This window comes from Nesoenas mayeri, assembly GCF_963082525.1.
Source record: "Nesoenas mayeri genome assembly, chromosome: 1".
In the NCBI taxonomy this organism is placed as follows: Eukaryota; Metazoa; Chordata; class Aves; order Columbiformes; family Columbidae; genus Nesoenas; species Nesoenas mayeri.
The window spans coordinates 23,543,286-23,567,903 of NC_137541.1; the positions used below are offsets into that span (position 1 = coordinate 23,543,286).

A 24,618-nucleotide genomic window follows, 5' to 3' on the forward strand; every position below is an offset into this window, starting at 1 on the left:
TATCTGTAGGCACATGTTCCAACAAGGGAGCTCTGAGTAAGCACTACAGTCCAGATAAAGTGGGTAATGTAGTGCAGTGAATTTTTAGCAAATCCTGGGGCAGAGTGTCAGGGATATTCCTACAAGAATTTGTTAAAAGCTACTTGTTTGGATTGTCTGTCCAGAAAACACAGAAGATATGACCGTTTCATCCCATTTTCTGAGTTGGTTAAATAATATTTACAATTTTCGATTGAGAAAACTTTAGTATTGTTGAAAGTACTCTACTTGGTACTGTGAGTAGACCTTTTGTCCCCTATATTTGCTGCCCTTCCTTTCCTGATAGATAAGATTGTGACTTTTCAGCATTTACTGCCTTAGCAGAGCATAAACAGAATTTTCGGAAATCTCATCTCAGAAGTAGATTATTTCCTGGGGCATAAAGACACAAGCATGAGCTACAACTAAGCAAAGACAGTGGTGTTTACCACTTTTTCCTGAATGTCCCTGTTCCCCTGTGGTGCATGAGGCTTTCTTGTTATTCTAGGAACCCCAGCCTGCAGCGCTGACTCTCTGGAGTACAGTTGCTCCTCGTAGGCTGTAGCCTTTCATATTCCAGTTTTTCCAGAGGTTCTCAGGATTCACTCAGACCTTGCCACAGGACTTGGAAATAGGTCTGTGACATGGGTTTCTGCATCTGGGGCATTTCGCTATTAATAGATGGTTGAGCGTCGAGGTGAGTGAGCGTCAGTGGTCAGGCAGTGCACAGGAGCGGTCCAGCTGTCCACAGCACGTTGGAGATTTCCTTATGGACTGTCATTCATTGAATACATGGGACTGTGGTACTCTTATGGCTTATACGATCACTTTTGTGTTGCCATGTGTTTTCTGGATAGTACAGTTCAAACAATTAGCCTTTTGCATACCTACAAGTCCTACTCCATTGTTTCACAGAGGTTGTTTGATGCTATATATGAGCAGAATTTGAGTCTTTTCAGCTGTTCCTCCCCCTGTGTACAATGGCATGTCTTTTTTGATAGTAGTTTGGACTAAGACTTGCTTGCTTTTCTAGTATCTGAGTCACATTTCCAGCCTGTGACTTAATGAGTTACATGGCCATTGTTATCTAGCTTCATATTTTTCAGGCCCGGGTAGCATTCCTTTGACCCGTCAGTGTTATTTTCACCACTTCTGTCTTTGTACTCATTAAAAGGGGAAAAAAAACAATCCACAATACCCACTCATCCCACCCCCAAGTCCACCAAACCCTTTAATGGAATTAAGTTGGTAGTTTTTATTGCAAAGGACCACACACAAATGCTGTGTGTATTCTTCCTTTCATTTGTAAACAGTTGTGCACTATTTAGTCAGTAAAATTAGACTTGATATGATTAAATGAAGACAAAGAAATCTCATTGAATACCATCAGCCATAAAACAGGCATAAAAATTAGTACAGATGATTTTGCTATCCTGTAGATAAAGACAGCCTCTTGTCATGAGTGTCTTTCTGGCCAAACCTGCACATTAAACAGCTGTGATAAATGACTGTTCCGAATTCTCAGTGCCTTAAATGTGAACACAACCCAATATGCTTTGAAATAATGACGAGAATTTGCTATGCTAAAAAGTTGTTTTAGTTGGCTACTTAGAGAAACCTGCATATGGCACTTCTTCATTTTAATTCTTTTTTAAATTGCCATATTTTAATTAGACTGCAAATAGGGTATTAGTATATTTTATATTACTGCAAGAAAAGTGTTCTTGTTGCTCTAAGTTTAAATGAACTTTCTCTAAATGAGATAGGTAGTTCATAAACAGAACTGCTGTAAATTCAAGTAAGGAGTTGGTTTTGTACTAGATTTAATGATGACTCTGTAAATCATTCTGTTCACTTTAAAGTATATTATATACTTGACTGAAAAGAAATTATAAAGTGTGCTTGGACTACAAGCATTCTGTAAACAGCAATTCAGGAACATTTTTAGCCGCAGCACCAGCATTTGCTCGCCACTGCTAACAAACAGTAAGCAATGCTGCCTCTGAAAGGAATTCACAGAAAGTGCACTTCAACTTGCCCAGTCAGATCTGGGGGTTTGTGCTGAAATTTGTCACCTTTCAATTTGTCACCTTTCAATTCATTACCTTTCAATATTTGGCAACGCTGATTATAACACATTTTTTTAGTATAGTTCTGAGTGATATTCAAATATTCAAAATAATAACATTTTGATAAAAGGGATCTAATGAAATGCATATATAGGAATATACATTTTGATAGTGATCATAAATCTTGGGAAGTTGGTTGTTGCACTGAAACATGCAATTTGCTGGACTTCTGTGTAAATTTCAGCACCAGAGTTTAGAGGGCAAAAGAAACATTTTGTTTTCTGGGCTCTCCTCTCCCATGTTTAATATTTTATATTTGTACTTACAGTAATTTTTTTTTTTCTTCATAGGTTGTGGGGTTTTTTTAAAGAAATAAATTCTTCAATTATAATCAAGTTTTTGCTGCTTATATATAAATTACTCTTGAAGAAAAACTAAGTAGTTTGGCACTATTGTATTGACATAAGGTTATTTGATAAACAAAACTTAGCTAAGAATTCTTAAAAAACTTTCTCAAAAAGCATTTGTCATAGTCATCAGATTAGTTTTATAATATGACTGCCTCTTGTATTTTTGGCTAATAAACATAATTAAGTGAAATTTATCATGTGGAAAGAAAAAAAGAAGCCTCCAGATAAGCCTCTTGTCTGCTATCCAGATGCACAAGCTGACCTGTTGATATGCTTTGAATGAACAAAATGAGCAGCACCCTAATGGTGCAGATCAATTAAAAATCTGGTAAGAGCTCCATACCAGAAGCAAAGTAGGTGCAGACTGAAGTGTGCTTTTTGTGTCCCTGGTGCCTCACTTTGAAAATGTGCTGCCTTTTTCATGTGTGATTATTGTTTAAAAGAGCAGTTTGATACTAACATGATATGGTCATAGTCTGTTCCTTGACACAGAGGAGGATTCCAGCATCTAGATGCTGCTCTGTCTGCTTTTATCCATATATACATACATATGTAATTTTCATACTAAGGCCTGGCAAGTCCCATCTAATAGGAATACTTTTTAGGTTTCTACTGATTAAAGCAGGAGCTGAAGCTGAAATAAGAATTAACAGACTGGCTGCTGTAATATTAATGTTAATTAAAGACAATTTAAAATAATTTATCATTTATGTAGGGCTATTTAAAAGATATTTAGAGGGAACATAAGTCCAGCTTATTGAGTGTGTGTAGCTTGCCAACCATCAGCTGGATCTTAGGTTATATTTAAAAAAAAATTATTGTTAGTTAATTGATTCAAAGGCCTTTCAAACACATCAAAGGGAAGTTAACTGTATAATTAAGTCTCTAGGTTATCTACCCTTAGAACTTTGGGTTTGGTTTGCGTTTTTGTTTGGTTGTTGTTGTGTTGGGTTTTTTATGCTTTTTTTTGAGGGGGGGGGGCAGGGGGGAGGCTGATATTGGGGTTGGTATTTTGAAATAAAAGCAAAATAAAAGCAAAGTTATGAAGATATGTTCAATGTTGAGCACTCCATAACTTCTTTTTTTAATAGGTACTTGTGTAAGTTAGCCTAAGTCCACGTTCGTAACTTGATCAAGTTCTTTCAGAGAACATAAAATAATTCTAAGCAAAAAGAGAATTATATTCCCCGTGTACCTGAGGAGAAAATCTAGTAGAGTTAGGAACAGTGCCAAAATCTTCAAATTTCTAGCACATGTTGCCTTTTGTCATCGTGCTGAAAAAAATGTTATCTGTAAGATATGATAAAGAAATCTGGGTAAGAGGATGTGTTTGCCTGTATACGTAAACAGAGAACATGCTATGCGTGATGATGGACATGAGGTCAATTGCTGAGTGCGATCATACATGGACAAATCACAGCATGTCAGTCTCTGGAGGGCTGTGTTGTGAATATAGAAGACAAATTATGCCCTCAGGAAAGGAATATATTGACTGGTTTGATCTGTCTTCTGAAGACTGCTTGAGAAACAGATTTAGTAAGAAGGCATGTTCTGGTTCTGAATCAGCCTTTCTGCCAGTAGTGTTGTCTGATAAGGCAAAACAAACAGGTTACCCAGAGAGGATTTTGTGTGTCCACCTTTGAAGTGATTCAAAAGACAGCCCTGATAAACCTGCTCTGGGTGACTCTGCTTTGGGCACGGAAGTTGGCCCTGACAACTTCAGCTTTTCTGTGATTCAGTGAAAACACAGAAAAGAGCTTTATGAGGCCTAGAATTTTCCAAGTAAATAGCTAACTTTGTGTTACCATATTTTTTTTTCTTTTTTTTAAGATTGGAAGTTTTCTGAGAATTTACAGTATTCATACGAAACAAGCAAATTCTGACAGTGATGTCTCATGTATAGAATTTCATCTTCATGGTGGCACCTGTTACGGTCGAGGAATAGGAGTCTTACCAGAAAGTAACCCAGATGTTAAGGAACTGAAAGCGTAAGTTATATTTCTATTTTATAGTGCTGTAATAATAAGACCTGGCCACATTAACATCCTTAATCAGTTTCATGATGGAATGTAATCTTTTAAATATAAATGCTATGGTTAAGCAAATTAGTTGAGCATGTTTTAAGCATGTACCTATGTTTTACTTTGAAATTATGAGACTTAAAATATGTTAAAATGAAGCATATAATATAAATGCTTTACTGAAATGTGTTATATACATAAGGAAAGACTAAGTAACCGAAGTCTACATTCCTTTATCGGGAATTCTGTTTACGGTAGTGTACGGATTTATTTTGGCACTATATTGTGTTTAAAATTCCAGAAGAGGTTTGGAAAAGTGTGTCTCATCTGCATCATTAATATGCACTCCTTTAGCTTCTGGCTCAATTGAAGTTTGTGTTTCTGCTTGAGAATTCATGTCTGAGTGTTTTAACTGTCTATTAGTAAAGAGTTAAATGTATGTATAGTTATATATATGTGTGAAAGACTATTCTAGGTTATAAAATATTTAACCATTTATTTTTAGATTCTTAGAATCGGTGGATCTGGCAGAGAGTCAGAATATGGAAACCATGTCTTCATTGGAATTAGATGGCACTTTTAACAATATTACAGGTAAGAGCAATTGAAAGCTCATCTGCCCTTTCTTTTAACATGTATATGGTCAAGGTAAGGTCACAGTTATTGCTTTTCTAAGTGTGTAATGTTGCTTTCACATGCAAAGCTTTAGAGAATTCTTTTGGATTATTAGACTGGAAGATGATGTATCCTGTCTCACAGCAGAGGCCTTTCATATACAGGAAAAATACTTTAATAGGCAGTAGTGAATAAATTATTAAACACAGATGGTGTTCTTCATCATAGTATATTAAATCATAAAGCAGAGGGATGTAACTCTCTCCCTCTAAACAGGGATTCCTCAGAGACAGGCACTGGAAACACTATTAAACAGCTCTTTGCTGAAGAGCCCTTCTAAATCCATTGGACAGAAAAGTAGTCTCATATAGACAGTTCCACAGATCCAATATTTTATTGATGTTTGTTGTTATTGTTTTAGTCCAGAATAAAAATAACTAAAAGTTAATTAAGCTCTGAAGTTAGTTGGTCATAGTCTGCATCTTTGCTTCTAGCTTTTAAAATCCTCTATTACTTAGCCATTAGCAACATACTGTGACAGGATATTTGTAAAAGGATGCAAAAGTCAAGAATTAATAAATACTTCATGTCTAGACCAAAACAGTGCTCAGGTTTACTGCACGGTATATGTGTAGTCAGAGTTGTTCAGAGAGGGGACCAGACAGTCCATAGGTTTTTTTAGAATCATTTTTGTATGCTCTGGTCCAGAAAGATTACAGAGGTATGAATGCAGTTTATGTCAGCGTGATCATTCATTGTATACATTTGAAAAGTGTTCATTTTGATGGGCATTTCAATTTAATATATGCATTACTTCCTCCTCACATATATTAACTCTTGATATCCAGTGTTTGTCTCCTGTTTACTTTTTCCTTTTGCTACATTGTTTGCATATAATATTAGGATTTCCACTTTCCTTTGTTCAGCTTTTTGTTCTGTATATCTGCCTACCTATCTGTTTTTGTGTGTCCACATGATAAAGAAGATAAGAAGGAAAATAATTAAGAAATTCTTCTTGATTTTTAGATCTTGAATCACACCTACAGAGATGTCAGCAGTTATCTGTTACAGGTAGGAAACATTTTAACCTCAAGGTTAGTTTTATTTTTGCTAAGAACACAAATATTTTTGAGACATCAGCTCAAATGTTGAAATATCATCTTTTACTTATTATAGTAACAGCTATTTTAGGAGTGCAAGTTTGTGAATGTTACATTGGTTTTATTCTGCTTTTAAAATAATACGACATATTTGTATATTGTACTTTCATTTGTTTTTTTCTACATGTTGAATTTCTGAACCCTGAAGTACACCATGCTCACACAACCTATTGTGATTTATCTTAAAGACTGTGGTAAAATGTTGTATTGATAAAACTGAGGCTGGAGCTGGGGAGAGAAGGTGGGAATTAAGGGAAGATACATACCTGCAGTGGCCATTTCCCATATTCCAAATATGATGCTTAGAAGGTATGCGTGGTTCTTTTTTTGTCTTGTTATTTTGCAGTATTAACAGATCATCAGGATTTGAATAACACAGAACTGAAAACCATTCTGAACAGCACAGCTCCTCAACAGTATCGCATTAGAGCAAAGCTGAGAACTTACAAACCCCAGAAGCTCTATCAGTCTATTAAACTTCATTGTTCCAAATGCAACTCTTTGTAAGTGTTTCACACAACTGAGGTAATTAGGAATTGTTCTGTATGCTTTGGGATTTTCCATGTGTTTTCATTTTTATGTAAAATGAGCTGAATGTAAGTGTATATCGTATTTTGAGCAGAGACTTGAAATTCAGTGATAACAGGTAGGAAAATTTTAAATCATCAGATGAGTTCTAGTTACAGACTTTTTTGAGTGGTTTCAAAACAGTATTTTTTCTTTATTTTCAAATTTAGCAGTGCACTTTTTCCCATACTGAAGTTGTGTTTCAATACCTGTTTCTGTTTTGAGGTTTCAAAATAGGTATATGCAAAAATGTATGGTAGTCTCCAAGTGAAGGAATAAAATATCTTTGGCTAAAGTGTATCGTCCAAAGAAGTAATCTTTTGTTCATCCAAAACTTTCAGGGAAACACCATTCATCTTGGTTTTTTTGTCTTTTTTATCTGATTTGAGTCAATTCACTGCCATTTTATCTTTATTATTTCCCCTTTAATGCCATTTGTCATTATATCAAATAGTGTTCAGTCAAATAATCATATGCCATTTCTGCTGTATATTCATCTAAAAATGAAAGAAAGTTTGTTTGAAATGGCCTATTTACAGTTAAAATACTCAGTGACATACATTACAGTGCTATTCATGATCATCTGAATCCTGTATCACTTTTTATTTGCCTGACTTAACCTATCATCAGTCCCAAGCAAACAATTTCATTGTTACTGGTGTAAACTGTTGCCCTCTTTAAATGATGACACATTAACATTCTCCTAGCCTTTTGAAATTTTTTGTGCAATCAGGATTTATTAGATACAAATATCACTGAGACATGAAATTGCCCCTACTGTCGTGTCTTACAGCTTTTGGATGCAAGGTAGCATGCTTGCAGCTTGAACGATATTGGTCCTTATCCAGATGATGTTAAAACATTCTCTTAGTTGCTAATGAAAGAGGAAGCATTTCATCATCTTCACAGCAGACAAGTACATAGTCTTTATTGCCAAGTATAAAAAGGAGATAATTACCAGTTATCTCTGCCACTTTTGTCACTTTTCTGATGTATTTACCAACTCTCTATAGTAATAAGCAGATACAACTGATAGAATTTTGTTTGTTCCTTATAAACTTTATCCTTATCCCACAATTTTCCATTATTACTATAGCCTTTTTATAGATTCTTGACTTGTTAGTGTCTTCATTTCTCTTTGAGCATATCACTATTTTCTCTTTGCCACCAAATTAGGGCAAGCTTTTAACCAGATAGATTTATGAGGCTTCATTTAGTGTATTTCCCACTACTACTACCACGATCCTGCTGCAATGATGGGATAAATTGCAGTGATTTTCCAGAAATTTAGCTTCTCTTTTGGGTGAGCTAAGTGGCCCAGGAAGGAAGCATGATTTAGGGGCATCATTCCCTGCTACATCTGAAGTTGTTTGCAAATGCTGAAGAGCCTCGCTGAACAATGCTCAGTGCAAGTTTGATCCTGTTTGATCCTTCATGCAGTAAGATGTATATAATGCTTGGGATATAAAATCCTTATAAGAGATGTCTTTTTGGTTTTTAGACTTTGACTGAAAGCTTCTCTGTAAGTAGCAAAATATCGATATATGTGGATCTAGTATTATTCATGTATCCACATTATTAGAGAATTTTAAATCCTCATGTTTAGTTCAAACCCAGTTCATTCCATTCCTGCCTCTGTGGGAAATCTGCTGGCAGGCTGTAGAGGTTGGAAGAGTTTAATGAGTATGTCTGGAAAGATTACCTGCTATGTTAGGTTCATTGCTTTTGCATTTAAAATAGTAATCCAGGAACAAAGGTGGAAAGAGCTCATGTGAGCAGCACTGTGTTCATGGAATTAAAGTTCAGGAGGACCTCTTGCGTGCCCGTTCTGCAGTCATAGCAGAAGAATATCAACCTTTGGTTTCATAGGCAAGAATTTTTCTATTCAGTGTTGGAAGCAGCTGCTCTTGAGTTTAAAAATGAAATTGTCAGAATAATCTGCAGGAGTTGAGGCTATTTTTTTTTTTTAATACATTGTCCTTTTTGTCTCAGTTCATATTCCACCTAAAGCCAGCAGGTCTGTCTTGCTTACAAGAAATCGTTCTAATGCTTTTTTTCTTTGTGTGCCAACTACTGGCTTTTTGCCTGTTGCTGGTAATACTGGTAAAATTTGAATGGCCTGCATTACTTCTCTGTGGGTGACAACTGGAAATGCATGAGTGGTGCACTCTAGCAGGACAGGAAAGAAACTGTGTCATGCAGAGTTGCAGATTTTTCCCTTTACAGTGCACGTGGGAAGATCTTCTATTCCTGCCCTTTTTCTTTCTCCTGCCCCCCAAAATATGCTAGAACATAAAACTTGAAGTTATATGAGCTTATATGGTCATTTCACTCTTCTGAAGTGGTGTGCAGTTGTGTGGCCCTTTTAAGGCCTAAGTGAAACCACATCAAGCTGATATACTTTTCTTTGGATTTATATGTGTGTGGATGAAGCCACTAGACTATCTCCACTCCTAGGTAAGATTAGATTATGTAACATATTTACTAACATGAAAATTAATTATCTTGTCATAATTTGCTATACAGCTCTGAATGTTTAAACTGATATAACAACCAAGTTATTTTTCCTGTATATACTTCCACTCTGATGACTGTATTTTAAAACTTATTTTGAGTACTATCTTCCTTGTTGCTAGATTGCTTAAGGAGAAGCTGCTAGAATTTACTTACTCATTTTGGAATTGGTTTAGGCAAGAAGTTCCAGATGGAGGTGACTTTGACTTAATTTTACAAGGCTCTGCAGTTACTGCTCCAAACCTGGAATTACACAATACATCCTGGTATGATTCTGTAATGTGGACTACACGAGACCAGAAACAAAGGAAAATAGTTATCCATTTTGTAAAGCCTGATGAAATGCTTCAACAGCCCGAAGATACTTTGCTTATGATAGAAGGTAAGACAAATTGCCATTTATGGCACAGTTTCCACTCAGAGTATCTACGAAGTTAAGATACATTGAAGTTATATTCAGTGTAACTAGTGATAATCATAAAGGCATTTTGAAAGAAAAGCTCAGCTGGAACTTAAAGTTTCTGTTGTGCAAACAGGAAAAAAAATCATCTGTGAAGGTCTCACAAGGTGCTTCTGTCTATTTTAAAACTATACCAATAAGTTTATTGTTGATTCTGCTGAAATTACCATGAAAAACTGTGCTTACTGATTTTTCAGTTCTGATTTGAAAACTTGCTGAGTCCTCTAAAAAAACCCTTATTTTTAGTCCTAATGCAGAGAAGTGCTGAGAGGCTTCTTATAATACAAGCCTACGATGAATTTCATCAGCCTCTGGATGTCAGTGTTGTTTCAGATTAATAAAGCTTCTTGCAGCATGAGGTTGGTTTAGTTTTTATCAGATTTTCTCAGAGAAGAACTTTAGCTGCTGAACTTTAAACAAAGTAATTTAGCAAGAATGCTAATAAAGAATGCTTTGAATAGAATAAAAGTAATAAATAGTTGCATATATTAACATTCCAAGTTCAAAACAAAGTTTTCAGTTGTGCTCAACTGGAGATGTGAATAAGCAAATGTAAGCCAGGTGGTCCTTTGCACAAGGGTCAATGACAAAACCCCTTCTGTTTTGTTTTATATTCAACTAGTTCTGATATGTGCTTTATTTCTAGCATGTTCTAAACTGACTTTTTTTTTTTTTTTTTTGGCAATCTAACCTTATCTTTGCGAAAACAAAATATAAAAGAATCTACTTCTACTCGAGTTTCCTAAAATAACTGAATGGTATAACTTGGTAAATCTTCTTCAGACACTAAAGTGCCAGCAGCTAGATATGTAGTTATCTGTGTATCACATTGAAGCACAAGGAAAAGACATAATGAGTGTTTTAGCACTTTTCTTCGCAGAACATTGTTGATGAACCTTGCCAAAGATACATCCTATTCTGATTTTTATATTTAAGTTTTTACAGGTGGAGATTTTGAAGTCTCCCTAGAAATATTCCCAGCACTTTTCCAGATACAGACCACCATCAAAAGCCAAACACATTATGACATTTCTTAGACAGCCACGGTCTAGATTCTGCTTACTTGTTAAGCACAAGTATTTGCTCTCCTACAACACAATACTCTGTTCATCCCCATATTCATTATGCTGAGCCAAGAACTTCGTTTTCAGTGTTTGGAATTGAGGAAAAAGTTGGATAATGGCCCAAATTTTATGTGACCCTGAAGTGAGGGGAATCCATAACCATTGCTACAGATCAGTTGAACTGAAGAGTGAAACGTTACAGCTAACAAGTAGACTAATGCTCCTTGCATATCCTCATTATTTGTACATGAAATCATTGTGATTCACATCATTGCCGACCACTGGTAGTTCTCTGTGTTTTATGCCAGTCTCTTAGAAGCCAGGATACATTTACTCACTGTAACTTAGTATTACAGCAAAGTTGAAATTCTGGAGAGCTTTGAGCAATGTCAGTTAAAATCACCTTCAATTTGTATGTTAACATATGAGACACTTTATCTATGTCACTGTACTTGGAGGACCTTTGTTTTCTAACCTTTTGGGAAGCCATTTCAAATATCTGTGCCTTTTTTTTTTTTTACTAGAGGTTGATTTTTTTTTACTAGAAGCTGATTAAATAAAACCTTTTTATTGAACTGTTTCCACATAACTGTTCTCTGTGTGTTAATTTAATAAATTTACCACATTTCCACTGAATTGGTGATACGTCAGAAAGATTCCATAATTAGTTCTGCAATTCATACTACAGACACTGAAGACAGCTTTTCATGTGATTTAAAATAAATTTGAAAGAACTTTTTTCCTGTCACCGGAATTGGAAAATCTCAGGGTTCCAGCTGTAATATATTAAATTTCTTCTGTGTTCCTAGCATGGCCCCAATTAAAGTAGCATTCAAATTAGCATCAAGTTGGGTAGTTCTGCATTTCCCACCTCATGTCAATTATGACACAGTTGAACAGCTACTTTTTCACAAACTGCTCGTTAAAAATTAATAGAATTTTTCCCTTAAAATCTAATAAGACAGTTACTTAGGAGCAATCGCAAAAAGTCACTTATTCTCCCCCCCTCAAGAAAATTGCTAGTAAAATCATAGCAAAAATTATATTAAAGTGATGCTAACTAAATACAACTTAATGGCTACAGTGATAACTATGAGAAAGATATTAAGACACCTGTTCTGATAAATGTCCATCTTTGTTTCATTATTGAGTCTGTTGTTGAAAAAGAATGAGAATGTTACAGACCTTTTTTTTTTTTTCAGTTTTCTATAGTGGGTCTCAATTCTTATTGAAGGTGCTGAAGTCAACATCTAATTAGCCAAGAAATGCAAGTTGTTCAATTTATTCTTGATTGCAGTTTAAAAAAACCATGTTTTTCTGTTTTGAACAGGTGGTACACTAAAAGAAATCTGGAAGCTTACAAAAAGATTCAAATGTGTTATTCCTGTGAGATCTACAGAAGACGATCTTGAATTACTAGATCTTTCAGCTCCTTTTCTTTTACAAGGGAACATAAAATATTATGGGTAGGTTAAAATACTTGTTGCTATTTCAGTAGCTGCAGTAATAGAGAACATTATCAAGGGATAACTTACCTAAATTTTTTGATGCAAAATATATAACATGATCAGTAGTACTGAGTTCAGGGATGAAATGCCATACTGCTACTATATATCAAAGGACTCAACTGCACTTGCACTTCATCTTCTGCTATAAATGTTAAGCCCTTAATTACACAGCACCCTGGCTTCTGTCCTACCTGTGGTGTGTGGTTAGGGCAGTGTACCACAGAGACAGAAATGCACAGATGAGTCTCTTCAGGCTGCAAAATGCCAAAATCTTACTATTTTAGTCAAGATCTTCTATTTTCTAGCCTTACTATTTAGATTAAGGTCAAAAGATATGTTGCTTTAAAAGTGTAAGCTGATTGGTTTTTTGTACACAGATAATATTTAGAGACCTGGGAAATAATTTCAGGCCATCAATCCATGTCTCGTTCTTTCTCATTGCTAGTGTTTCAAATGCTTGGACTTTGGAAGAAATACAGGATTTTGAACAGTCTTTCCTCACTAAGTGCCATTTATTTGGATCCACAACACTGCAAACACTATTTGTAGACATCAGTCGCTGTAGGGCAACTTCAGCAGGTTTCTGGATTCCACAGTCACAGAGCTGTGGACCATGGTGCCCACATCTGGGTGTGATATTGCTGCTGTGTCCTGCAACACCGAGTTCCTGCTCAGTGGGAGCTGGCAGCTGTGTGTTCTCCCAGCTCAGAAATACCCGTCTCTGCCATGCAGCTGTTGAGTCCTCCCACAGCAGCCCCAGCAAGTTGAAGCAGAACGCTGTGTTGCGCTACTTCAGTCCTGTGGGCAGTTAAAAAATTTTTGTGCAGAAATATTGCCTGTTTCACGTGAACCCTAAAGCTTCCCATAAGGGACTGATACAACGCATACAGATAATTATTTCTCTTGGTCATATATTGTTTTGACCTTTCCAGATATGTCTGTCCACAGCTTTTTTAAATAAAGGCAATATGTGGGTATTCCTGCTGGGAGTACAGAGTATTTCCCCTTGCACTTTCATAATCCATATATTTCCCCAGCTACGCACAACTCACATTCAGACATAGTTCTCTGTTTAAATTACTGTATTGTAGAAGCCAATGCTCTATAAGATTGTTTATAGGATATTTTTGAAGGAACTTCACAAGTATGTTGACATTTGAGAGCTTTGTTCCCTCTTCTTTTTTATCAGTAGCATATACTTAGCGAAGTCTAAAAAAGATTCTGTGTAGCAGAATGAAAAGCAAACTTATTTTTGCTCTAGGAATGAGCTTGAATACCCATATAAATATTTATGTGTGCATATGCATGTATATTCATGCGTGTGTGTATATATATATATATAAAAATACACACACACTTGCATACAAAAAACAAAATTCACAGCTAAGTTACTTTATTGGAGTTTGAGTGTTTTTTAAAGGAAAAAATAACTTCTTTAAACTTGGCTTTATATCACTTGAGCAGAACTAGTATTAATTTTTTTGACACTTTGTATGTAATTCTAAAAGGTAATAACTATTTTAAGTTCTAATTGTAATATACTAGCACAGAAACTAGATTTGAAAAAAATAGTTCTGTAACTTTATTTCTTCAGCCAAATGAGAAAAATTTTGAAAACTCTTATTCTGTATTGTCATCCACTTGCATTTGCTTACTATGTCATGTGTAAGAGATTTTTTTAATAACTCACAGTTAATATTTTAACATGGATAAAGCCAAATTTCACCTCTAACCCTGTTGTTCTAACCATTTGTGCTACAAGTTCAGATTAATTCCTGCTTTTACAAAGTGTGATGTTGTTTGTATTGAAAGTAGTGATATGTGAATATATGTTTAGCAATGTGGTGATCTTAGAATCATAGAATGATTTGGGTTGGAAGGGACCTTGTAAAGATCATCTAGATCCAACCCCCCTGCCATGGGCAGGGACACCTTCCACTAGACCAGGTTGCTCAAACCCCATCCAGCCTGACCTTGAACACTGCCAGGGATGGGGCATCCACAGCTTCTCTGGGCAGCCTGTTCCGGTGCCTCACTATCCTCATGGGGAAGAATTTCTTCCTTTTATCTAGGATAAATCTCCCCTCTTTCCGTTTAAAACCATTGCCCCTTGTCCTGTCAGTATGGGCCTTGGTAAAGAGTTTCCATCTTTCTTACAAGCCCCCTTTAAATACTGAAAGGCTGCAATAAGGTCTTTCCAGAGCCTCCTTTTATCCAGGCTGAACAACTGCAACTCTTTCAGCCTTGATGTATAGTTTTTCTCTTCTATTCACTGAGGTGGTCTTTCCCAGACCAAAATGATTTCTTTCTTGTCCAGGATAATTCAAAAGCAACATTAAGGGTTTAGATGTGGTCTAAAGCTTGTGTGTCTGCTAAAATAGTTACTTTAAACAGCAATAGAAATACTTCTGTATTCCCACTGGGTAAAGAAATGGGAATTTTTGTTTTTTTTTTTTTCTCTGCAGAAAGCTTCTAGTATCAATAAATCAGTGTTTGGTTAGTCTCAGTATCTTGTTTCAAATGCTAGGTGCAAGCAGTGTTCAACTCCAAAGCCTATCAAGAGTCTGAGTTCCCTTGCGACAGAACAACAACCATCATGGGAACCAGCTGAAATAGCACAAGGTGAGCTGACCTGATACTCTCCTGAAATACTTTTCTGTCTTGACTATGAAGTGTTTAAATAAAAGAGTTTTGTTTCTTGTGTTGCAGTTTTGTCCAGAAAGCATGTAACTTATGGTTATGCTTGAATATAAAGCTGTAAAATGTATTCACCTTTTGCCAGCTGAAGTAACATATTTACTTTTGAAATCGTTACACTATGAATTAAGGGACTTTATATGTAGAGTAGCTTCTTCTGCTGTTGGTGTCACTAACACACATCGTAGTACAGATATGAATTTTTGGTTGCAGATGTCATTTTTAAACTGTATACGTACTTGCAGTTCTAGAAGTTATTCTTGCTTTTCCTTTTGAAGATACAGTTTTCCTGACCTGAATTAAAGAGAGTTGTATTTAATGAGAAGTTAAAGTTAGATTTTTATCTTCTCTAAGCCTTAGCAATGCTAAGCATATTCCAGAGAATCTGCAAGAAATAATATTCAAAGGAAGGTAATTATACCATAACATGTATGTGTGTTCCATGCTTTGTGTGTTCCTTGTGTTACTTTAAGTAGCCAACACATTCAAATGCCAGGGGTTAAAATGGAGCTTTAAACTTTACAACACATTAAGGAAAACAATATTTTTGTGTTTATTTTCTAATATGTTAAGTTGAAATACCTAGCAGTATATAAGCTTGGTAAAGACTTTAGAGAAGAAGAAACTATTTGAGCAATACAGTTAGTTCTCTTAAACTGTCATATTCTATTAAATAGATATATAGTAGTATACAACTGGCAGTGTTACAGCATCTGTGATTGACGTTTAATTCTCAGAATGAATATTCATTAAATGCTTTCTGGCTTTTAAATTATTTTATGTATGTTATTGTCTTATCATCTATATTTTCAGACCAAATGATAACCTGCAAGTATATTGGATCAGTTGAAAATAAAATGACTAGCCAATATAAGTAAATGTACCCAGAAAAGACTGATGCAGAATTGCAGTAACTTTGTATATTTAAGATATTTTATATTTGCAGCATAACAGTTACTGCTTCCAGTGAGAGAATGACTAGTCATTTACCTATCACTGAGTTGAGAGCAAGTCTCCTATAATCTACTGTGGGTAAAAGAACAGGAGTATCCTACCAAGGTAGGACCTAAGATATAAGCAAATATTAGCATTTTTTTTTTACTTGGATGAGTATAAAAATCTCTGCAGTTTATAGACACATCTATTTCTAGGCAAATTGCACTCTCAAAACATGAGCCTCTAGTTTTTGACCTGTCAGTTTGTACTTTCAATTATACAGTATTCATCAGTTACTATTAAAAGAGGGATATTGTCAGCTTGAGTTGTTATGTTTTGTCGCCCGTAGTCACTTTAAGAAACAGATTAATATGTTTTTATTCAGTTTTAGGTATTGAGCTGCTCCAGTATGTTTTTATTATGAAGTTTACACTGGTTGATGGAACAGGAGCAATAAATGCATACCTTTTCGATTATGTAAGTAGATCTAGGTAAAGGTAGCCTATAGGGATTTTGTGGGTTTGGATTTTATTTGTTTTTAAAATAGCAAATGTATGTACAAAAATATTCATTCCATGTTACCTGCAGTCTTTTGTGGGGACAGTTACAAGTGTTGCGATGTTATTAATAGTGTCCATCAGTTAACATAGAGAGAATGGAATTGTTAGTAATTTCTTAATAAGATATCAGAGTATAAAATATTAAAGCAAAAAGATAATACTGAAGCTTGTAGGTAGATCATTTAGTATTTTCCTTAGCCTTTTATACATTTCCATCACTGAGTTTCCCTTTTATTGGCAATGTTAAATTAGGCAGCCTTCATGCTGTGTGAATGATGGGAGTGTTTCAGGATTTATGCAGATGACATCTGGATTAGTTCAAAATCTCATTACTACTTTTTTTTTTTTTTAACTCCATTCAGTAATTCTTGATTTTTATTTCATATCACCATGAGGCAGAGAGGCCTCTGCAGAATTCCAAAACTCTCTACTTCAGGGTAACTCAGGTTGTTATCGGGTACTACTCAATCCTACAGTTTACCTGCAGGAAAAAGGCCCTCAATTTCTTCTGAAGTGCCAGCTACTCGCATTCCTGCTGGTGATATTTCAAACACAGGCCAACACCTTCCACACCTAAGGAACTGGGCTACTCTGAAGTGCAACTCTATGCTAGCTTCCAGTCACACTTCTGTAGGAATGCTCTCAGTTCTTTTCTTCCTCTTCTCTTTATAGGAAAAGTAATTGAAGGAAAAAATTGGAAAGTTTTATAGTCATAAGAAGAAGTAGAAAATGAGAGGAAAAAGTGATCGGTCCATTTTTCTGCTGGATTATTTGTTAACTTCTGATCACTTCCATTAAACATGTCATACAAAGATTTTAGGAAGACAGATTATTCTGTATTTGTATCTTTTAACAAAAAGGAGAAATTGCCATCAAAAACCTTAGCTCACTTTGAGAAAGTATAAGATGATGAGTCTTTGGAGATACAAAATCAGGTAACAAACTTGGGAGGAATCAAATGGGAGTTTTGTCAGTCATGTTTACTGTATATGGCTTAAAAATACACAGAAAAGGTGTCTAACATTTAAGTGTTTCATTCTTTATTTTTCTTCTCCATTCAGAAGTGTATCCCACACCATAAGCCTTTCTTCATAGTTTCTAAAACTGTCAAAACATGAAACTTAAACTAAGGGAGTTCTGCTCTCTGCAGTCAAGGAGTGCAGAGGACTGACCGTCCTCTCTGGCCATAACATTATGGAGGTTTATGAGGAATATCTGGAATGTGTGCTGTCTGGGTGACTGTAGTCCCTGAATAGTCAGGTGTACTGAAATACAGACTATTAATTTTTTCAGAAAGTTTGAGGTTTTTTCTGTATCTGCACGGTTATAGAAATAATATTCTGTTGTGTAACCTATCTGCATAATTTTAAGTTCCTTAAATTATAAAAGAAAATAGAGTCAGGGTTCTGGCTAATGATTTCTTACCCCTCTTCCAACACCTCATATTTTTGTGTTCTCTTCCAGGAAAAGTTTTTCCAAATTCCTGCCTCTGAAATCTTAACTAATAATTTTCTTCAGCAAAAGATGCAGATGACAATGAATATGCTTTGCCCTCCAGGAAGAAAATTAGGTCAGTTTGACATTATTTTAACAGGGATATGGGAAAGGAAAGAGTTTTTCAATCTGCTATTGCATATACAAAGTCTTAGAATTCAACTTAGGCACAAGCAAAACTCAGAACAGTGAAATACAGGAGTCTGTAAGGAGAGTTCCAATTAATTCGTTTTGATACATTTATTTAACAGCAGAACTCCCTCTTGAGAAAGAAAACTAATGGTTCAATAAATTCTCATGTAGCATGCAGTGATGTGTGAATACAGGCACTAACATTTCTGTTCAGATGGCAGTTAACCAGAACACCCTTATACTGAATGCCGCAGCATGGTAGGGAAAATGGAAAGGGTGTTCAGCACATGGCACGTGCTTTGCATGAGATTCAACTCTTGAAGCACATGCTGAGCTAGAGCATCCCTTGCTACAGGAAACAACCACGGAAACTGAGCAAATACTTAATCCAAATCCAGTCATGGAAGTTCTTGTGCGCTATTTCTGTTGTGCTTAACTTACCTGTGTCCAAGCTTGCTGCGTGTCTGCCGCAGCTCCGACCTCTGGAGCGTACCCCTCTCAGTACATGGCCGTCAGTGACCACCACGACCATGATGGAGTCTTTGCCATACTTACAAAAAGCATGTAAAGCATGTTCCTTTTGAGAGCAAGGAAATTGTATCATTGGGGCACATGGAGAGGAGTTTTTATTATTGGAAAGTCTTTGTGAGCTGTACTGTGGTACACTGGTACCAAGTGTTTTTGGGGGGCACTGGGGCAGAGAGGGCGAGGCTTGGAAGGTTGTCACTGAACACCATTTCAGATGGTGCAGGATATTTTAAGATACAAATTGGAATTTCAAAATTAGTAATTCATGTTTATTCCTATTAACTGTTGTATACATTTAGATATCCTAGTTAAGATCCTGTTCAAGTTATATTTCTCTCCTATGAAAGTTAGAAATGAGTACTAAACAGTAATTTGGCTTTTGTTTGTAGATGACTTGCCATGGCTGGAATGCTTCATCAAATCCTATAATGTCAGAGATGCAACAAAACCTCGAGTTTGTTACCAAATTTTTGACACTACAATTGCTGAAGATGTTGTATAGTGATGTGTTGCTAGTAGGAAGTAATCCAGAAGAGTTCAATTTTGGGTGGTTTTGGGATCAGAGACTGTATACAAGAACCTTCGTGCCTTTCAACCCGTATGACGTTTTAGTTTGTATATTAATGTGAATGGGAATTATGCTTTGATGTATTTACTACTTTCCTGGTGTTCAGCCTTGTGACCGAGTGCAAGTGGAGGTGCTAAGCTTTTCACGGGAGGCTGCTTGGCTCAGGCTGATGGAAGCAATCTAGTACCCATCTGTCCTGCCAAAGGGTGGTGATGAGGTTACTCTAAACTGGTGAGTTTTATTCAGAAAATATAGTCAGAATTACGCTGCTTTGTTCTTTTCTGTATTAAAATAAAGAATGTTAGCAGAGATAGGGCAAAGGAGCTCTGCAGTAAACTTTCTCTCAGACTACTTTGTGCAAGCATATATTGCTGTTCTCAGTTAGCAAGTTTGACAGGGAGGTTGTCTGTGTTTAGAGACTTTTTTTGGTTTTGCACTGATATGTACATTTAGAGAGAACTCTTCCTGTTAATCATACTAGGATAACTGCTATGCATACTAGTTAATGTAGATTCCGACAGAACTATGAATGTCACCGTGTAATGATTATCACTAAAATTTAAGTCAAGCCATGAAAAGTAAGTAGTGTAAAACTGTAAAATGCATATTGACATTTGCTAGATGGTAATGCTTTCTAAGGTGGCCGTATTGGGTACCACAGTTGTCAGCATGCTTATTAGCTGGGTCTGAGTTTTAAAGGCTCTCATATGTCTGCCTAAATCTACTGTCAGATTACACTGCCCAGATCTTCCTTTGCTGCCTTACATAATCAGATTGTATGACTAAATTTAGAGATACAGAACAGTGATACCATGGATTGTAAATACTGCTGGACGAGAAAATTTACTTGGTGGTTTTACTTTGCGTTCAGAAGTCTGTAAGAGATTCAGGACATGTTTCTCCAAGGATAATTAATGTAGAAATCCTTGTCAAATCAAATGTTTTCTATCAGAGCAAAATTACTTAGTATTTGCAACAGCTGTTTCTTAGGGAAGTTCAGAAGCAAGATGGAATACTTGTAAGAAGATCATCATTCTGATAGTAGATTATAGTTTATTTTTGCATTTTTCAAGGCTGTTTAATAGATTATGCAATTTGTCATTTAAAATTTCATCTAAATATCTTCTGATAATTTTCTGGTACTCTAAAAAATATATCTTTATTGATTGATTTATAGGGAGAATCAATAATAAAAGTGGTTAGTGGTATTTCCTCTAAAAAGTGTGGGGAAAAGAGCAAACAATTTTGGAATTGAACAAGCAGTTTACCAAAGTGCTGTACTAGCTTATGAAAGCTTCCTTGAATCTGTGAATAAATGCATAAACAAAAAATAGTTGTAACAAGTTATTAAATGAATATTATGAAACTTTTGACACTAGCCATAGCAAAATTCTTTCAGAAGCTAGGGGTTAATTTGAAGGCAATCTTTTTCCTTTGCTTGTACATCGTGTGTGAGAACATTGGAAGGAAATGTTTTTATTTTTATATTTTTGTTAACAACTATGACAGACATTGCTATTGTACATTTGTTCTAAATAAGTCTTTGTAAAATAAGAATATGTTTTGAACTTCAGTGTAAACTGAATGTACTTCACCATATCTCCTGTCTGAGATCCCTGCCAGAAAGCTGTGTATGCATCACTTGATTTTTTTACTTTTGAATATTGTAATAAAAATGTCTAATAAAGATTTTTCCAAATATTGATGTTTTCTTATTCTTGACTTTTAGTTCCAAGTTCATAAGACTGTGAAAACTTTGCCATCAGTAGCCTTTATGCAACAAAATGCTCCAAATGAATGTTTGTATAGATTGTTGGATGGAAATGTGTATGTTTAACTCCCTTTCTAAATATAATACAATCCATAGTTTCCCTTGGCCAGTTTCTTAACCAAGTATGTGATTTAAGTTTCTAAAACATTAATAAAAGGGCAAATTTATATTTTAATAGTTAAAAAAGTGCTGAAATAAATTACTGAAATAGATCATAATGTATTTAAAGACACTCCAAAGTTGAACCAATAGTAGTTCAGGTGAACATCGGTCCACTCAGATCAATGAAAACTTCAGGCATGTCTTCCTCATGTGTCTTCTTCTTCCTCCATGCACATAGATCTCAGCATATAGGGGAACTGCTTCAGAACATCAGCTTCTTACTGGAAATGTGGACTAAATGGGAAAATGGCAGATACACAATGTGAAGTACATAGCACACAGCAACTTCACCAGAGGCAAGGTCAAAGAATATCTGATTGTAAAGGAGGGAGGAGCTGTGAGGGAAAGCAAAACTGTAAAATAACAATAAAGGAACATTAACCCATTCCCCACTCCAGTTACACAGGTAAGTGCATAAAAGTGGTAAAATCATAATTACAAAATATATATTTATATATATATTTATATATATTTAAATATATTTTTATATATATATTTTATATATATATTTATATATATATATATATATATATATAAAAGAAAACAAAATAAATGTGCAATAGTATTTCCAGGAGTGCCTGTATGATTTGGCTCCTCGAAGTCCTTGTTTTAGAGGAGTTTACAAACGGAAGATCAGAAGTGTTTCCCAAGTCAGTTGAATTTAAGCTCTTGGGTGCCTCACACTCTCTTGAAACTCCAGCTGGAAAGACAGAATGTAAATAAATAACATACAGTGCAGAAATGAGACATTCCTGATGGGTTACCTGCTGTTCAGTGGTGACGGAACTTTCTCATCAGCTTTTGCTGTTATGGGATCCGGAGATTTACAGACAAGAATTTGAAATGCTTTGCTGAATATTTGTCCTTTGGCTGCTGAGCAGCAGAAGTGGGATTGCAAAAAAGACGGCAGAGCCCGCAGGCCCATGTGCAACAGAAGGAAGAGCGTTTATTGTGTTAACAGGGATGAGTGCTCAGCTCTTCAATACTGTGGTGTTTTACATCACAAGAATTTATTCATGTTAGGTCACATTTTGTCCAAAGCCATTGCCTTAGTAAGTGAAACTGGCAGGAACTGGTGCACTGCAATAAAGGGCAAGGCCAAATATTGAAATGAAGTTGGGAAAAAAAATAAGCAAATATGTATGCTCAAGTTCCTCACATGGGATGGGAGCACTGCAGAATTTTTTTTCAGTGGAGGAGAGGAAAAAAAAAATCAAATAAGAATTTATTTCAAATAAGCATTATTCCAAGTGTACTGAACAGTGAATATTAAAAATTGGAAACAAGGAAATTCAATGGGAGTTAGAAAAGAAAGAACAGTTTCAGAGGACAGTAGCAAAGGCAAGAGGTGAGAGAGTCTCTTTGAGACAGTTTGCTGCAGCTCCTATTCACAGCATTTCTTATACATTAATTTCTCAGTAAGATCTGTGGTTTGTGGAAACATCCATCTGATGAAGGGTTACCAGATTCACAGTGCTTGGAAAAAGTAGAGCAGAATTATAGTTAATGAGTTCAGCTGTGGCTGGACTTCACCCCAGAACAGTGCTACAACGTGTTTTCCTTCTTGTTTTCTGCTGCAACTCAGATACATGAATATGGAAGTACCTCCATAAAAGTGCTGCAGTGTTACAGTCTGTCTGGATAAACCCAGCGCATTGAAAGTGTAGGAATAAATCTAAATTTAGTAGATACTTTTTATTAATTTTGAATTTTTACAAGTAATCTAGGAGGAAATATAGTTAATGAGGAAATATGTGTCAGACAGGTAAAGATTTCTCTTTTTTTTTTTTTGTCTCTTAACTGTTTATTACACTCAAAGCTTTAAGCATAAATTTGTTCTATACCTTCTCTGTGTGTACAGCCTGTGGGCTACCACTGTTAAAAAAAATGCAGTTTGGTGGAGTACAAGCTACACCTTTGTGATTCAGTCTGTATTTAACTGTAACTTAAAAGTTTAGCTATCAGGTAGCTCTGAATTATGGAAGTGTAACTTCACTGAGGGCAGTCCTCTGAATGGCAGCGGTTTAGAAATGCTGCTTGAATTTTGTGGCTAAAAGGGTGGCAAAATGGAACACTGAAATCTGCTGATAAGACTGATCTAAGTACAGACTTTCTTTCTTTCTTCTTCTCTCTACAAATGACCCTTTAAGCAACGCAAAGCCCCTCTAAAGCAAAGTTTCAAATGACATATATGATCAGTCACAGGCAAGATGGTTATTACCAGGGGATTTTTACTGTTTTTAACAGGGGGGGTGGGTGACGAGCTTGCAGCAGGGTTTAATACAATTATTCTGGCATAAATTCTTATGATACTCCATCTTGAAGGATGGTCTTTTCCTATGACCATTTACCAGGCTAAGGTGCAAAATCACATAAAAAAGTGAAGCAGTTGCAGTGATTGTGTTTGATATAAACCTACAGTATAAAGAGGCGCTGCCCTTCCATCTCTCATGCGTAGGTACCCTGGTACCTGTAGTGACAGGCTTTTCTCCTACAGGTCAGTTAACGCATTTGCTAGTGATGTGCTGCTGCTTGGGTCCTTCTCACAGGAAAAAGAACCGGAAAAGGAAGCCTGAAAAGCTTAGTTTGAAGGGATGGGAAAGGTCAGAAGTTAGACGTGAAAGGACAATTAGGAACGAGGAGTACCCTTGAAATATCTAAAAGTGTGCTTCTAAAAATGAAATATTCTAACTTGAAAATTGTGATGCAAATTTGTTGACTGCCATGATCTGTATGATTTAATAATGAATAACCTTTTGAATACTATTCCAACCTGTAACTGATTAACTAGACTATTAATTCACAATTATATTTCTAAACAAGTTCTAAGCAAATTCCTCTGGATCTAGTTACTGGAAATCATTGCTATCTGAACTGAGAGTATTCAGCTTGTTATTCCTTTAAAAACTGAATGTGTGAAAAGAAAAATCAAACCTTGGCAAAATTACAGTATTCATAATTAGCTAGACTGATTCTCGCACTTCACCAAGTGCCTGGGCCTGCTCAGATAATTCTTTCTGGCAAGGACTATATCACAAAATGAATCCTTGTAATTGTACCTTTTCACAGCAAGCTTACTAAGGCATTATATAATAAAAATAGCAGGAGTTTTCAAAGCTCATTTAGCCTTTATGTAAGGCCCAGAAAAATGTGAATGTCTTTGGCTTACTTTTCAATCTGAGTAAAGAGGTGACTGATCTGATGTGATGGAGCAGGGAATTCTTAACTCATTTCTTAGTGACTATGGCAAAAGTACTCAAGCCTCATTTAAATATTGAGGTCATTGGCTAATATGTGTCAGGAAAGCACAGAGCTGTACCAAACACTCCTGTCAAGAGCACATGCAGCAAAGCAAATCGAAATT

General features: G+C 35.7%; 1 protein-coding gene across 1 annotated transcript in view; it reads left to right on the plus strand.

The window, feature by feature from the left end:
* POT1 (protection of telomeres 1) overlaps positions 1-19,255 on the plus strand; it is a gene marked incomplete at its 3' end in the record, with an annotated part of 63,691 nt that extends 44,436 nt beyond the window's left edge. Inside the window, exons 11-20 of the mRNA XM_080358844.1 lie at positions 4,328-4,485; positions 5,024-5,112; positions 6,160-6,204; positions 6,640-6,796; positions 9,551-9,756; positions 12,229-12,364; positions 14,934-15,028; positions 16,425-16,516; positions 18,064-18,169; positions 19,143-19,255. Coding sequence (XP_080214970.1) covers positions 4,328-4,485; positions 5,024-5,112; positions 6,160-6,204; positions 6,640-6,796; positions 9,551-9,756; positions 12,229-12,364; positions 14,934-15,028; positions 16,425-16,516; positions 18,064-18,169; positions 19,143-19,255 — 1,197 coding nt within the window. The remainder of the gene's footprint in view (positions 1-4,327; positions 4,486-5,023; positions 5,113-6,159; positions 6,205-6,639; positions 6,797-9,550; positions 9,757-12,228; positions 12,365-14,933; positions 15,029-16,424; positions 16,517-18,063; positions 18,170-19,142) is intronic.
* Between the last annotated feature and the right edge of the window lie 5,363 nt (positions 19,256-24,618).